Genomic DNA, 16291 nt, shown 5'->3' with positions numbered 1-16291 from the left:
TGAGGCCGACTTGTCTGATTTCATTGTTCAAGCTGAGTGAAGTGCAAAACCAGTAAACAAGTGGGTTTAAAAAACATTCACTTAATAATCTAGGGCCCGGCTCATGCAGACTCTTATGCCCCCACATAGCTTTACTCAGTTGAAGGGTTTTATTGGAGTCCATGGGATTACGCATCGGAGTCAAGTCTGCAGGGAAAGGCCCTAAGATATTAACAGCACAAATAAGCAAAAAAAAAAAAAAGTTACTATGTATTAACCACCTGACAGTCTCCCTTTTAAAACCATCTTCCCTCCATTTACCAAAACTGGGCAAAGACGTGCAAATAAGAGCCTCCGGGTGCAGACACATTTGTAACAATTTATTGAATGAGGCAAGAATAGACAGAATGGGAAAACAACAGGTATTCCATGCTCTGCTACTTGACTGGTTTCTTCTTTTTCTGGGGAGAATTTCTTAGACTGTAAGAACGTTATTTCATTGCCAAAGAAACACCAACTGTAAAGCCACTGGACATCTTCACAACGACAATAAAAAATAATAATAGTTAAAAAAAACAAATCGGAAAAGCAGGGCTGTTTCTATGGAAAAATGTTTCCCTCCCCTCCTTAAAGTACAGAAAAACATATACAAAGAACATTTGATATTTTCATATAAAACAAGTAAATACAAGAATCTGAAAACGTTCTTGAAGGTGGAGCGAGACGTGGAGAATTTTGTTAAATGGCCACTTAAAATAAAAAATAAAAAATAATTAAATACCATGCACACACCGAGGGCAGGCGCGGCTGAAAGAAAGGAGGAGCTTGCCTGGGGGAGGGGCAGTGTTTGTTGTTTTGGGGAAGCAAAGGTTTGGCCCATTGGAAAGTCAAGTAAAATCAGCCACTGAAAACACACCAGGCGTTTTTCTGTCTATAGGTTTTCTCATGAAGTAGATTAAAAAAAAACTCGCCGCAGCAAAGCCGTGCTGGAGATGCACATAGAGCAGGAACAGGTGCGGGACCCGTGGAACGCGAACTGGGGTGGGGGGGCTGTGGGAGGAGTCGGTTTGACCCCCATATTTACTGAACAAGGAAACATCGTGGGGATTGGCTATTCCAGGACGGGTCGAGGCTGCGATAGGGGATCGTCTGTTTCATACAGTCCTATCCCGGCTCGGCTAATACCAGTGGCAGACACAGCTCAGGTGAACTCCAAGTACCTCTCAGCAAAAACAAGCCCTGGGGAGATGCAGGGGAAGGAAGGATTTGCCCTAGTCAATAACTCCTCACGCTCTCAACAGCCTTCCCCCGCCCCAGTGCCCCAGCCAAGGCCCCCCAAGAGATTCTCTGTTGCAGTCTAAATTTACAAACATGAAATAATAAAGAGAAGGGTCTAAAAGTCAGCTACATTTCAACAGCAGAGAAGATACAGGCAGGTCTTGAGGGTGCATTACAGGAGAGCAAGGCAGGGGCATGGGGCGGGGAGGCAACTCTCCATGGAATTTCTCAAGAGCTTCAACGGCAGAGTTTTGCTCTCTTACGGGGACCGCGGGGTGATCAACTGCTGTCCTCGGAGGAGCTTTATCCCTTCGAAAGGCTGCTGCTGCCCCTACACAGTGGTGCATGCGCCTTCCCCGAGGAGAGACTTTTTCCAAACTCTCTCTCTCGCGCTCGCTTTTGAAACCTAATTCTCAAAGTGACGGGGCAGACGGGCTGACCCCGGGAGCCACTGCAGAACTCACTGCTGGCTTGGCGGGCAGCAGCGCTGTTGGAACTCTCTCCAGCCAAGGGCACAGCCGCTTCCCACGGGGGGTGGCAATCTTCCCATCTTGCCCTGATTCTAACAGATATTTCATGGGGGGGTGGGAGGGAGGGGGGCTGTGTTTTGATTTAAATCTCCTCAGAATGAAAGTCCATTACAAATTGGCTTTCCACTCCCACAAGATCAGCGCGGCACTATAAAAATGCACTTAACACACATCCTCTGCTATTTTTTTTTTTCCTTTTAAAAAAAGGTTAACGAAACCTTTGCTTCCAAAGCTGGGAGACTCAATGCCACCTGATTGCATCTCTGAAGAGGCGTAAAAAAATTATTCACGTAAGAGACGAGGAAAAACATCATCATGATCCTGCCACGGCAGCAGCGTCACTGTTCCAAGGTCACAACCTCCACTGCCTGACCATCCATGGTGACGGCACTGTCTGCTATCCTCGTAGTAACGGGAGCCATGGCGACCTGAACGGGACCATTCCCCTGGGCGAGGCTGGTTACCACCGTCTGGTACATGCTGACGGGGATCTGGACGAGCCCTGCGGAGACAAAAGTAGGCGACGGGATTTGCAGATCGTTCAGACATTTCAACCGGACAAATCAAAGGACTCAAGCATGTTTTGATACATCTTTTATCCTGCGTCTGTTGCTGTTATTTACATAGCTCCAAGAATCATAGAGTTTAAGGCCAGAAGGGACCAGCTCATTTAGTGTGACCTCTTGGCTATCACGGGCCACCAGCACCACCCAGCACCCACACATTAGATCTAAGTATTACGGCCCACAGGAGACTAAACTATTGTGTGCCACAGGCAGAGAAGAGGAAGGACCGAGGTGCACCAGTGCCCAGGGCCCCTGCAATGGCAGATATACCCTGATGATCCTAGCAAGCGACCCACACTCCATGCCACAGAGGAAGGTAAAGCCCACATATGGTCACTGCCAATCTGACCTGGGGGGGGGAATTCCTTCCTGACCCCCACATATGGCGATCAGTGAGACCCTGGGTACATGAGCAAGAACTAGCTGGCTAAGAATGTGAGAGAGAGAGAATGCTTGGTGCCACCTCAGAGCACTGACCCTCCCTGTGCAGTGTCCCACCTCCAGCCACGCGCACCCCTGATGCTTCAGAGGAAGGAGACAAAAAGACAAAACAAAAATCCCAACCAACCACAGAATACAAATGGGGGCCGGGGGGGAGATCCAGATGAGCTTTAGGAACATAAAGCACAAAGTGGAAGGAACCCCATGGGCTGCTGATCCCTGCCCCCATCTATCATAAGCAACCCTGTCATACAATCCCATTCATACATTTGTCCAGCTCTCTCAAAACTAATTCTCCGCCCCCCCCCCCACTTCCTACTAGGAGGCTGTTCTAAAACCTCATTCCTCTGATGATTAGAAACCTTCTTCTAACTTCCAGCCTGAGTCTGTTCATGGCCAATTTATGCCCATTTTGTTTTGGTGCCAACCGCTGTCCTTCAGCTTAACTAGCGCTTCACCCTCCCTGGTGTTTAACGAATTTGTAGAGAGCATTCGGATCCCCTCTCAGCCTTCGTTTTGCCAGGCTAAACAAGCCATGCTCTTCCAGTTTCTTAAGACAGGCCCTTCCTTCCCCTGATCATGTTAGTAGCTCTTCTCTGCACTGGTTCCAGGTGGAATTCCTCTTTCTTGAATACGGGGTCCAGACCTGCACGCAGTATTCCAGAGGCGGGACTCCAATGGGTCCATGCGGGGAGAAGGGTCCCTGTTCTGAAAGGCTCGAAGGGCCCACGGTGCTACAATGCAAGAGAAGTGGGTGACGGGCGTTGGACTGCCTTGAAGAACAGGCTGGTTCCAAGGAGCACGGGAGCTCTGTGCACACCGCCTGGGAGGCTGGTCCACACATGACCACGCAAAGGCATAAAGGCAAGAGGAAGCGATGGGGACCTAGGAACTGGACAGGAGTGGTATTAGAGAAGGGAAAGTGGAAGCGGAGGCCCCGGAGGGGAAGGCTAATACAGGATTCAGGAAGGGAGGGGGAGATCCCTTTGGAGCAGCGGGAAAGTGACTTTGGCAGTAGCCAAACACCTTGTCATCCTTAAACCCAAAGCAATTTTAAACAGTGCGATTTACTTCCCAGTTGAGGCTGTGTTAACTGCCTGCATTTCACTCAGCTGAGACCGGGCTGGTCAGTTTCTCCCGTGAGCCTCTCACTTTAGTACAAGGATTCCAGGCTGCTTGTAAATTCTCCAGCCCCGCCCAGCCACAACAGCAAAGCTGTTTTCATTCACATTTTAAGGAACACGTTCATGGGAAAAAATCTACTCTCTGTGTTGTGTCCCAAGCTGCCTCATGGATCAGACTGGACAAGGTTCCTAGTACTCAATTTAGACCTAACGTGAGTGGAGGCGAGAAGAGAGAGGAAGAGTCTGGATCGAAGCTGGGCAAGGACACAGAAACCAGCCGGTAACTCAGTGTGTGGACACAGCTTGGTGCCTGTGGAGCATGAATTCAGCTCTCTTATCCATGTGCATTACGAGACAGTCTTCAATTCCATGATCAGATACTATTTTTTCCACGGGACTCCTGCCCCCTTCAGTGAATGGAGAGTTATTCAACATCCCTTTTTAGCTGCCACATTCAGTGTGTTGCCTGAGGTTTTGTTTAAGGCCTCACCATTCAAACCCTGCTCTGAACACAAAATTATTCATCTACTCATGGGTGTTTCTATGGCGCTTTCACCATAATGGCCGAGTGCTTCTCACACATTCATGAGGTAAGTGTGGTAAGCTGGTATTTATCCCCATTTTACAGATGTGAAACTGAATGATTAAGGCCAAAATTATCGAAGGTCGCCCCTATTTTGGGTCTCCAACTTTCGATGTCTAGGGCCTGATTTGTCAGAGTAATTAGCAATTTTATATCACTATCTTAAAAGCACAGCTCGCTCCAATCAACTTCAATCGCAGCTGTGAGTACACAGCAGTGCTATAAATCTGGCTCCAAGAGTCTCACACGGGGCACTCAGAAAATGAGGCACAGGCTGGTAGTGGCTGCTTTATGACAAGTTTGGTTTAAGTGATCTGCCCAGGAACTGTGCAGCAGAGCATGGAGAGAGTCCAATTCTCTAGGGCAACCGTCAACTGCCTTCACCAGGAGACCATCCTTTCTCTTCCTGCAGTCCTCTGCTTCATTCACTACACACCTTCCAAACTTCCGCAACGAGAAAGGCAGGAGTCTTGCAGACAACAGCCTGATTCACTATACAACCATCATTCATTCCCAGAGCACCAGTCAGCCTGCCCCTTTATCCCCAGAACTGCCACCAGCCTCTCCGAAATAAACCTCATTGCTTCCTATCAGCTTTTCTCCGACTCCTGCTCTCATGATCATTTACACTGCTACCGTTTTATGGTCCAATTACGTGTCAGTAAAGCTTCAGGCTCCACTTCTGGTGCTATTGGAATAATCCTGTGATGCAGTATGACAAATTCAGGTTAGTTTACTGCTCAGACAATAACAAAATGTATTAAGGCCCCAGAGGTTTCCGTGCAGTTTGGGCGATTAAGTGATGTACAATAATTGCAACAAAGGTGCAGCCTCTTGCCTTCCAGTAACACCGTGGTACGTGCCCTTGGATGCAAGGCAGAGCCAGGGGAGGCTGTAGCAGCTTTGGCTGGACTCTGGAATCCTAGAAATTAGCAAAGGAAATGACTTCTTAGATCATCTAAGTCTATGCCCCTGGCTGGCGCAGAATTGCCCCTTACCCAGACCAAGTTCAAATCATTCTGGAGAGCTGGATCTTTGATCCAGGTTTTCCAGACACACGAGTCTACTGCCAAACCACTATCCTGTTTGGGCAATTTCACTCAGACTTCACTAGCCGAGGTCAGGACCTCTGTCCCCGGAGGACACTATTTAATGACAGGAGGCAGCAGAATGTGTTTCTGTGTCCTCGCATCACTTTTTGTGCAGACAGAAAAGCTTATGTCTTAATCATGCTGGCCAGGAGGGTGCCCCAGGGTTTGGGAGGGCAGAGAGTTCAGTAATACTGAAGATCTCAACACATACTGCTAACAATTCAGACTCACAAATCCCCTAGGAAGGAGGTATTCGTCTGCCCACTTTACAGATGGTAGAAAGACCCAGAGGGGTTAAATACTTGCCCCAAGGTCACACAGCGAGTCAGTGGCAGGATCTGGAATAAAGAGAAGAGACCTGCTTCCCTGGGCTCTACTGTAACCACCAGCACCACCCCATATGACTGACACCTGCAGAGCCCCGCACAGCAGCCTGCGGAAGGCACTGGGGATTGTGATGTATTTGCAAAGGGAAGGTGTGGAGGCTTACATCTGAGCCGACATTCCTTCCACACACACAGCCCCCTAAAAAAAAATAAAGTCTTAGATGGATGTGTCAAGAAAACCTTGCAGACTTCAATTTGTGGGGGAGCCAGGCAGCAACCCGGAAGTTTGGCCTTAGGCCAGCATGGAACCCGAGCACCCACCAGAGACAGAAGAAGCTGGCAGGTCTCCACTCCAGGCAGCTGGATTTACTGGTCTCCATTGTGCCACACTGGCCAAATGGGTCTCCTGGCCTACTTAGGAGTGATATTCCAAAGACTCCACACAATGCAAGGGACTGACTCTCTCTTATTGGCCAGGGAACACGCAAGGTTACAAAGCTTGATCCCGCTGCCACGTACAGAGGGGAGTGACGGCGCACACTAGGATACAGCCGTTGCCAGCCAGAGAAAGGGTCTTTACAGAGAGGGGAAGACTGAATGGGATCAGTGTCTCTGGGAAGGATGGATTCCTGGTATCAGGGGTGTAGTCAAGCCCAGCCCCACCTTCGACACAGCAGGGAATTATCCATGAGAGAGCGGCTCCTTTCTACATGGGATTAAACTAAATCGCCTCAGCGTCTGAGGTAGAAGCCTTTCTGACAGAAGTGGCAACAAACTGAGGAAGGAGACGGGTGAGGGCTGTAAAGTCTGCTGTGCATTAAAGCAGAGATGTTCGCCCTTGGGAGAGAGACGATTATACTGCAGATACACCGTAATGAGGTCTAGGATTGTCCCTGCGCTGCATCTGCTACGACCTGGACCCTGATTAGCCCTAATCTAGCTGGCACATGTTAATCTAAAGCATGGGTTTCAGATCCTGTCAATTGTATTAAACAGGAAATCCCTTACACAAAACTTTTGGGGCTGTGCAAATACAAATCTTGGCAAAGAGGGGACAATCCCTTGAAGGAGATATGGCTATTCCTGAGAGAGCCAGCAGGCAGGAAGCATCATACAGCTTCTTGCCAAGGGATGAGGGGGGTACAGCAATGCTACACTTCAGCTGCACACACAGTTCAGATCGGCTCCTGCCAGGTGAAGGCCTATAAACAAACATTATTAATAATGCACCAACCCGCAGACAATAGAAGCAGGTTTTCAAAGCAAAGGAGTGCGGAGATGGAGCAGGGACCTAAGTTCACTCCTCTTTGTGAAGGGATTTTCTACCTGAAACCAGACCTCGCCCACCACTACTCACTTGGAAAGGGTCGGAGCAGGGGTGTGACAGAGCAGAATGGCAGCCATAACAACATGGCCTCCAGCCATTCCGCTTCCCTCCTTCAAATCCTCATTCAAGACCCACTTCTGTCATGTTACCTATGTTATTTGCGCTGGGAGAGGGCCTGAACGGCCCGGTCTTGATCAGGACCCCATCTTGCTGGGGACTAAACATAACGAGAGCGTGTTCCTGCCCCAATGAGCTTACAGTCTAAACGACAAGCAGATGCAATCCGTGGGACACGGAAGAACAGGAATGGTTATAAGATCCAGGTACACAGGCCAGCTGCGTGCACAGCTAGACGGCTTAGAGACAAACCTTTAGAAATAAATGATAAAATCTAACCCAATAAATCAAATCTGTATCAGCTGTCCCTGCTGGCCCTCCAGCTCGCCACTTGCAGTTACCTGTGCTATCACTGCGATAGTGGGTCTTGAAGGATAGGAGAGTGGCTTTATGGAGTAGTTCAGAGGGGACTTTTTAAAGGGCAGGCTTGAAACAAGCCCAAAGGAGCCTGCGGGAGATGCAGAAAAAGGCCAGCATCACTGGCAGGGGAATGGGGTGCTGCGCCAGGACACTAGAGTAGATACGCAGGAAGGAACAGAGCTGTGCAGGACCTTACCAGTAGGAACAAGGGCTTGAATCTGATGTAGTGAAGGAACAGGAGCTGGTTAGAGGGATACAAAGAGGGCAAGATACGGACAATGCCAGGTCAGGCAAATCATCTTAGCAACTCTGTTTTGTATGGACTAAAAGAGAAGAAAGTTGCGATACAGGCCTGAGCGACAGGGAGGATGGTTGTGTTCTCAGCCATTACCTCCAGCAGGAAGGTGCTGGGTGGGCAGGGAGACAAGGAGGTCACCTTTGGCTATGTTGAGTTTAAGTTGGCAGTGAAATCAGCCCACTGCTAATGGCGAGACTGAAGGGCCGTTGGGGAGCGGCTGTATTTATTTTTACACAAGCTGACTGCTTTACCCCTTCCTCTGTTGCTGGTCTCCGATTATGAGCTCTCTGGGGCAAGGATGGAGTCCTCCCATGTGTATGGACAGTGTCTAGCACTCTGTGGGCACTGCTGGAATACATAATACATCATCACCAAGACTACAGGCCATATCAGCCCTGAAGTACACTGGTGCAATTCCCATCTCTTTCAGGGTGAGATACACTTGCTTATTCCCCAGAGGTCTCAGTAGGGAATGTTCCATCGTGATCAGAGTAGAAGACAAGCTAGCACTAAAGACTCTACAGGGCTACACCCCTGTTAAGAGCGATCAGCTGTTGTGACCTGCACAGGATGCGCCATGTTTGTCTTTCTCCCAGAGGATAGAAGCGACTTCGTCTGTACAAAGTGCAAGCTGGCCTCCATATTGAAAGAGAAGGTTAAGGACCAGAGACGCAAGTATCAACCCTGTGTTGCATCAGAGAAAATGAAGACTTTCTGGATAGAAGTCAGCATTTGGTACTGCAGGCACAGCATGCCGAAGAATCAGAGAGGGCAGTACAGAACGGGGAAGAAAATTGGCAGCATGTGACCTCCAGAAGAAGAAAGAGGAGAACCCATATATTCCCAATGCAGATAGAGGTAAGAAACCATTTTCAGGCTCTCTGCACAGGTACTACAGCAGAAAATGGTTTATAAGAGTCATCTGAGGGAAGGGATCAGAAGGAGACCCCATCGACCGGAAGGCATGGGATGCATTGTCCTAGGGATGGGGGTTCCATGACCACCACTCCCAAGAGGAGGAGACAGGTGGTGGAGACAGGCGGAGACGGGGACTCCCTCCTAAGGGAGACAGAGTCATCCATCTGCCATCCAGACCGGGGGAACTCGAGAAGCGTGCTGCTTGCCTGAAGCTAGAATTCAGGATGTGATGGAGTGTCTGCCAAGACTGATCAAACCCTCGGACCGCTACCCCTTCCTACTTCTCCACATGGGCACCAATGATACTTGGTGAGAGTCTTTGGGTTAAGTTTAGCGGCAAGAGCAACAAAGGTGATGTCGTGGTGGGCGTCTGCTACAGACCACCAGAGCAGGAGAATGAGGCAGATGAGGCTTTCTTCAGACAACTAACAGCAGTTTCCAGATCACAGGCCCTGGTTCTCAAGGCGGACTTCAATCCCCCTGACATCTGCTGGGAGAGCAATACAGCGGTGCACAAACAATCCAGGAAGTTTTTGGAGAGTGTTGGGGACAACTTCCTGGTGCAAGTGCTGAAGGAACCAACTAGGGGCCATGCTCCTCTTGACCTGCTGCTCACAAACAGGGAAGAATTGGTAGGGGAAGTAGAAGTGGGTGGCAACCTGGGCAGCAGTGACCATGAGATGGTCGAGTTCAGGATCCTAACAAAAGGAAGTAAAGAGAGCAGCAGAATATGGACTCAGGTCTTCAGAAAAGCAGACTATGACTCCCTCAGGGAACTGATGGGCAGGATCCCCTAGGAGGCTAAAATGAGGGGGAAAGGAGTCCAGGAGAGCTGGCTGTATTTTAAAGAAGCCTTATTAAGGACGCAGGAACAAACCATCGCAATGTGCAGAAAGAATAACACACAAGGCAAGTGACCAGCTTGGCTTAACGGAAAAATCTTTGGTGAGCTTAAACACAAAAAGGAAGCTTATTAGAAGTGGAAACTTGGTCAGATCACTAAAGAGGGGTATAAAGATATTGCTTGAGCATGCCGGGGTGGAATCAGGAAGGCCAAAGCACAATTGGAGTTGCAGCTAGCAAGGGATGTGAAGGGTAACAAGCAGGGTTTCTACAGGTATGTTAGCAACAAGGTGGTGGTCAGGGAAAGTGGGGGCCCCTTACTGAATGGGGGAGGCCACCTAGTGGCAGATGACGTGGAAAAAGCTAAAGTACTCAATGCTTTTTTTACATTGGTCTTCACAGACAAGGGCAGCTCCCAGACTGCTGCACTGGGCAGCACAGTATGGGGAGGAGGTGAGCAGCCCTCAGTAGTGAAAGAACAGGTTAAGGACTATTAGAAAAGCTGGACGTGCACAAGTCCATGGGGCCGGATACAATGCATCCAAGGGTGCTGAGGGAGTTGGCTGATGTGATTGCAGAGCCATTGGCCATTATCGGGGGAGGTCCCAGACAATTGGAAAAATGCAAATATAGTGCCCATCTTTAAAAAAGGGACGAAGGAGAATCCAGGGAACTACAGACTGGTCAGCCTCACCTCAGTCCCTGGAAAAATCATGGAGCAGGTCCTCAAGGAATCCATTTTGAAGCACTTGGAGGAGAGGAAAGTGATGAGGAACAGTCAACATGGATTCACCAAGGGCAAGTCATGCCTGACCAACCTGATTGCCATCTACGATGGGATAACTGGCTCTGTGGATATGGGGAAAGCAGTGGACGTGATATATCTTGACTTTAGCAAAGCTTTTGATACGGTCTCCCACAGTATTCTTGCCAGCAAGTTAAAGAAGTCTGGGCTGGATGAATGGACTATAAGGCAGATAGAAAGTTGGCTAGATTGTTGGGCTCAATGGCTGGATGTCTAGTTGCCAGCCAGTATTAAGCAGAGTGCCCCAGGGGTCGGTCCTTGGGCTGGTTGTGTTCAACATCTTCATTAACGATCTGGAGGATGGAATGGATTGCACACTCAGCAAGTTTGCAGATGACACTAAGATAGGGGGAGAGGTAGATATGCTGGAGGGTAGGGATAGGGTCCAGAGTGACCTAGACAAATTGGAGGATTGGGTCAAAAGAAATCTGATGAGGTTCAACAAGGACAAGTACAGAATCCTGCACTTAGGAAAGAAGAATCCCATGCACCGCTACAGGCTGGGGACCGACTGGCTAAGCAGCAGTTCTGCAGAAAAGGACCTGGGGATTACCGTGGACGAGAAGCTGGATATGAGTCAGCAGTGTGCCCTTGCTGCCAAGAAGGCTAATGGCATATTGGGCTGCATTAGTAGGAGCACTGCCAGCAGATCGAGGGAAGTGATTATTCCCCTCTATTCAGTACTGGTGAGGCCACATATGGAGTATTGCACCCAGTTTTGGGCCCCCTACTACAGAAAGGATGTGGACAAATTGGAAAGAGTCCAGTAGAGGGCAACAAAAATTATTAGGGGGCTGGAGCACAATTTATGAGGAGAGGCTGAGGGAACTGGGATTATTTAGTCTGCAGAAGAGAAGAGTGATGAGGGATTTGATAGCAGCCTTCAACTACCTGAAGTGGGGTTCCAAAGAGGATGGAGCTTGGCTGTTCTCAGTGGTACCAGATGACAGAACAAGAAGCAATGGTCTCAAGTTGCAGTGGGGGAGGTACAGGTTGGATATTAGGAAACACTATTTCACTAGGAGGGTGGTGAAGCACTGGAATGGGTTACCTGGAGAGGTGGTGGAATCTCCTTCCTTAAAGGTTTTTAAGGCTCGGCTTGACAAAGCCCTGGCTGGGATGATTTAGCTGGGGTTGGTCCTGCTTTGAGCAGAGGGTTGGACTAGATACCTCCTGAGGTCTCTATCAACACCAATCTTCTATGATTCTATGGGTCAGACCAATGGCCCATCTAACTCAGTATCCTGTCTCTGACAGTGACCAGTACCAGAGCTTCAGGGGAAGTGTACAGAACAGGGCAATTTAGAGAGATCCACTTGTCTTCCCTTCCTGGTTTCTGGCAGACAGAGGTTTAGGTTCGCCCCGAGTGTGGAGTTATATCCCTGCCCATCCTGGCTAACAGCCATTGACGGACCTATCCTCCATGAATTTTAGTTCTTTTCTGAACCCAGTTATATTTTTGGCCATCACCACATCCCATGGCAACGAGTTCCATAGGTTAGTTGTGGGTTGTGTAAAAAAGGATTCCCTCTTGTTTGTACTAAACCTGCTGACTATTCATTTCATGGCGTGGGCTCTGGGTTTTGTATTGTGGGAAAAGGATAAACACCACTTGTTTATTCACTTTTTCCACTCCATTCATGATTTTATAAACCACTATCATATCCCCCCCTTAACCATCTCTTTTCTAAGATGAACAGCCCTAATCTTTTTAGTCTCTCCTCACATGGAAGCCACTCCATACTGCGGATCATCTTTGTTGCCCTTCTTTGACCCTGTTCCAGTTCCACTCTATCCTTTTTCAGATGGGCCACCAGAGCTGAACACAGTGTTCAAGGTGTAGGTGTGCTATGGATTTATATAATGCCATTATGATGTTTTTCTGTCATATTTTCTATCCCTTTCCTAATAGTTCCTAACACTGACAGCCTTTTTGACTGCTACTGTGTTTTCAGAGAACTGTCCATGATGACTCCAAGATCTCTTTCTGGAGTGGTAACAGCTAATCCAGAACACATCTTTATATATGTGTAGTTGGGACTCTCCCCCCAATGCGCATTCCTTTGCATTTATCGATGTTGAATTTCATCTGCCATTTTGTTGCCCAGTCAACCAGTTTGGTGAGATACTCTTGTAACTCTTAGCAGTAGCCTTGGACTTAATTATCTTGAATAATTCTGGATCATCTGCAAACTTTGCCACTTCACTGTTCACTCCTTTTTCCAGATCATTAATAAGTATGTTGAATGGCACAGATCCCAGAACAGATCCTTGGGGGACCCCTGCAGTTTACCTCTCTCCATTGTGAAAACAGACCATTTATTCCCACCCTTTGTTTCCCTGTCTTTTAACCAGTTACTGATCCATGAGAGGACCTTTCCTCTTATCCCATGACTACTTAGTTTCTTTTAAGAACTTTGGGTAAGCAGGGCCGGCTCCAGGCTTTCTGCCACCCCAAGCGGGGCGGGGGGAAAGCCACGGCAGCGCAATCGCGCAGCTTCACGCTTCGGCAGCAATTCGGCGGCCCCGAGAGGGACTGAGGGACCCACCGCCAAATTGCCGCTGAAGACCCGGACCTGCCGCCTCAATAGCGGCTGGAGGGCCGCCCCTTGGTATTGGCCGCCCCAAGCATCTGCTTCTTTAGCTGGTGCCTGGAGCCGGCCCTGTGGGTAAGCAACCCTGTGAAAGGCTTTCTGAAAATCCAAGTACACTATATCAACTGAATCACCCTTGTCCACATGCTTGTTGACCCCCTCAAAGAATTCTAACAGATTGGTGAGGCACGATTTCCCTTTACAAAAGGTGTGTTGGATCTCCCCCAACAAAACTTGATCATCTATGTGATTTAGGGTGTCTCGATTTTGGGGGATCTAAATTTGAGATGCTCTACAGGGTCCTAACTGCAAAAAGTGCTGAGCTCCCCGTTTCTGAATAGTCAGACCCTAGTGCTAGCCATCCCAAGGCACTTCACAGACACTAGATACGGAAATTGCTCCACCCAGCATGGTTTGAAAGGACTTGCAAACTTTATTTTGTTTTGTGACCTCAAACCTGCCATCACATCACCATGTGTCTCTGGAGGAGCCATCCTGGTCTAATCATGTTAAAAAATCCAACTCTCTCAAAGATGCATAACAGATGTGCCAACAAGTAGGGAATTTTACATGTGTGAACACCAACATTGAGGTGCAACAGGGCATCTTATAGATGGAGCATGAGTATGAAGGGGGAAGCCCCAGAGACCAACTTGTAAATTATAATTAATATAATGAAGCTTTAGTCCTGACTCTTCCATGGAACATTAGCCAAACACAATAGCAAACAAAAATGTTACATTTTCCTCCAACAAACCGCAAGGGTCCCAAGGAGATTACAGCAGCATTGCAGCCACCATAATTAAATAGTTCTGCACTCACCCACCCCCAACAGCTAAGCACATCAAACTACCTATGTGGATGTCACCCGTGTTATCTGCCATTCAGCTGACAAATGTTTCCTAAAACTCCCCGTGATTAACCCTTTGCACCATCCTGGTTCATTTTGTTCTATTTCAATGTGCTCCTCTCAGCTCATTCATAACCACCACAGGAGTAAAAAGACCAGGAGTACTTGTGGCACCTTAGAGACTAACAAATTTATTTCAGCATAAGCTTTCGTGGGCTACAGCTCACTTCTTCGGATGCATAGAATGGAACACACAGACAGGAGATATATCTACGCATCTGAAGAAGTGAGCTGTAGCCCACGAAAGCTTATGCTGAAATAAATTTGTTAGTTTCCAAGGTACCACAAGTACTCCTGTTCTTTCTGTGGATACAGACTAACACGGCTGCTACTCTGAAACCCCAGGAGTGGATTTCTCTAAGAGCTCAAAGACTGGATAGGGACTGATCTGGTACCTTACGCTCTGCATCACTAACACAGCATGGGCCAGGATTCCAAAGAACCACGCATACAAGGGCTGACCCTTTTCTTGATTAATTTTAACTTAGTTAATGTTAATGGGAGCTGCTGGCTACTCGGTATTGTGAAAAATCAGGCTGTGTATTTAGGTGCATAAATGTGGACTGAGAAGACTAACTTTAGATACCCATTATTCAAGTTCTGGCCTTTGTCTTTTCCTCCACTCTCTTGTTGAGAGCGGATGCTTGTTGTGTGTATTGAGATTAAGTTGCTCTTTTACACATTTACCTTCTGCTACAATCCACCAATTTCTACCTTTTCTGCTTTTCTGGCCTGGGATTAGCATGATCTAAAGCCAAAAATACCCTTTCTTTGAGGGAGAAGCTAGAGCTCAGGAGGAGAAGAGTTGAAGATTTTTTTGGCTTTTTTTTTTTTTTATATTTTCTAGCCTTTTTACTTTTCTTTTGCCTTCTTGGGAGGGGAAGGGTGATCACTTGGGGCTTCCAATCACAAAGATATGGCAGAGAGGGAGCCTTGAGCCCCTGCATTCTTTTTGTCCAATATGAAATTGGAAAAGATGCATGAGGCGTACATCCCAGAAAGAGCTCAGAACTTCCTCTTGGGAAGAGAGTCAGCAAGGATTCCTTGCCAAGTGACTAGTACCCACTGGAGCACCCGGGAGATGGCCCTGGAGCTTTTGCAATGTAGGATGGATTGAGCGGGGAGATTTTTGGACTTACCCCTACAGAATCTTTGGCTGGAGAGGATGAGCCAGGTCATTGAGTCTCAAGTACTGAAGAGGACTGACCTGTCCCTGTGGAAGTATCTCCGGCCGAGTCTCTGTTTTTCTGTTTTGTTTTGGGTGGGGGGAGGGGGGAATGCAGAGGCCCCAACAAGCCATCCAAATATGCGGTCCTTTGCCATGGCTAAGCACGGATCCACAGGCTGGGAGCAATTGAGGATTGTGGCAAAATACCTCTTCTGTGGCTCCCGAGAGCATCTGTTCATGGGTGGAGCAGGTTGTGGCCCTGGGCGTGCTCTGCCAAGCTATGTGGAAGAGTCTACTCACCACAGACACTCCCTCGTGGCTGGGCATGATGCAGTAGCTCTCCTCCTTCGGCGCCCCCTCCCTGCGCTGATCTGCCTCTTCCTGTGACATGGCCCTTCGGCCAGCTCGATAACGGTCCCACCCTTTCTGGCATGCCGGTGGTTCAGCCCAACTTCAGGCTTTTGCAGCCTGCCAGCCCTTGGCCCCAAGGACATCATGTCCCCTGCCCTAGTAGGGGAACCCAGGCCCGCCCTCTGCCCTGGGTTCCAGCCCCAGGGGCTCTGTATAAAGCAGAGAAGGTCTGTTCAGACCCCCTGCGGTATATCTGGGCTGCTTCCTACTGTAGCCCATGGCTGGGCTTTTCTCTCAGTCTCTGGCCCGGCTTATTCTTCTGTTGGTCCCAAACCAAAGGGCAGCCCAAACTAGTTAGGAGAGACAAAAAGGTCCTGTACCAGGCCTACCTGTCCCAAGGAGGCTCTAGTTAGGTTCTAGCCCCAGCCAGGCCTGCCTCCTTCACAGGGCTAGCTCAGAAGGTCTACTCCGTCTCCCAGCCAGCCATCACTGAGCTGGGCTTTTCCTCTCTCCCATCCAGGCTTGACACCTTGTACAGGTGCAATGGGATTATCCCCTTTCTGGTCACTGCAGTCTGTATATTTCATCACAAGCTGGGACTGCAAATTCCTTCAGTTAATACTCTCAGGTGGTGTTAGTAACACCGGGAAGCACTTTAAAAAGGTGCTTTTATCTTAACAAT

The 16291-nt window shown here is 48.6% G+C and overlaps 1 protein-coding gene across 5 annotated transcripts in view; it reads right to left on the bottom strand.

Annotated features, from left to right (window-relative positions):
• Positions 1–345: 345 nt before the first annotated feature.
• The window catches only part of NRF1 (nuclear respiratory factor 1), a 118178-nt gene continuing 102232 nt past the window's right edge, over positions 346–16291 (bottom strand). For all 5 annotated transcript variants that reach the window (XM_044986739.1, XM_044986709.1, XM_044986712.1 and 2 more), the window contains one exon: positions 346–2289. In XM_044986739.1, coding sequence (XP_044842674.1) covers positions 2126–2289 — 164 coding nt within the window. In that variant the 3' untranslated portion in view covers positions 346–2125. The remainder of the gene's footprint in view (positions 2290–16291) is intronic.

The sequence above is a fragment of the Mauremys mutica genome, chromosome 1 (genome assembly GCF_020497125.1).
Source record: "Mauremys mutica isolate MM-2020 ecotype Southern chromosome 1, ASM2049712v1, whole genome shotgun sequence".
Classification (NCBI taxonomy): domain Eukaryota; kingdom Metazoa; phylum Chordata; order Testudines; family Geoemydidae; genus Mauremys; species Mauremys mutica.
This window is presented reverse-complemented; position numbering and strand designations above follow the sequence as displayed.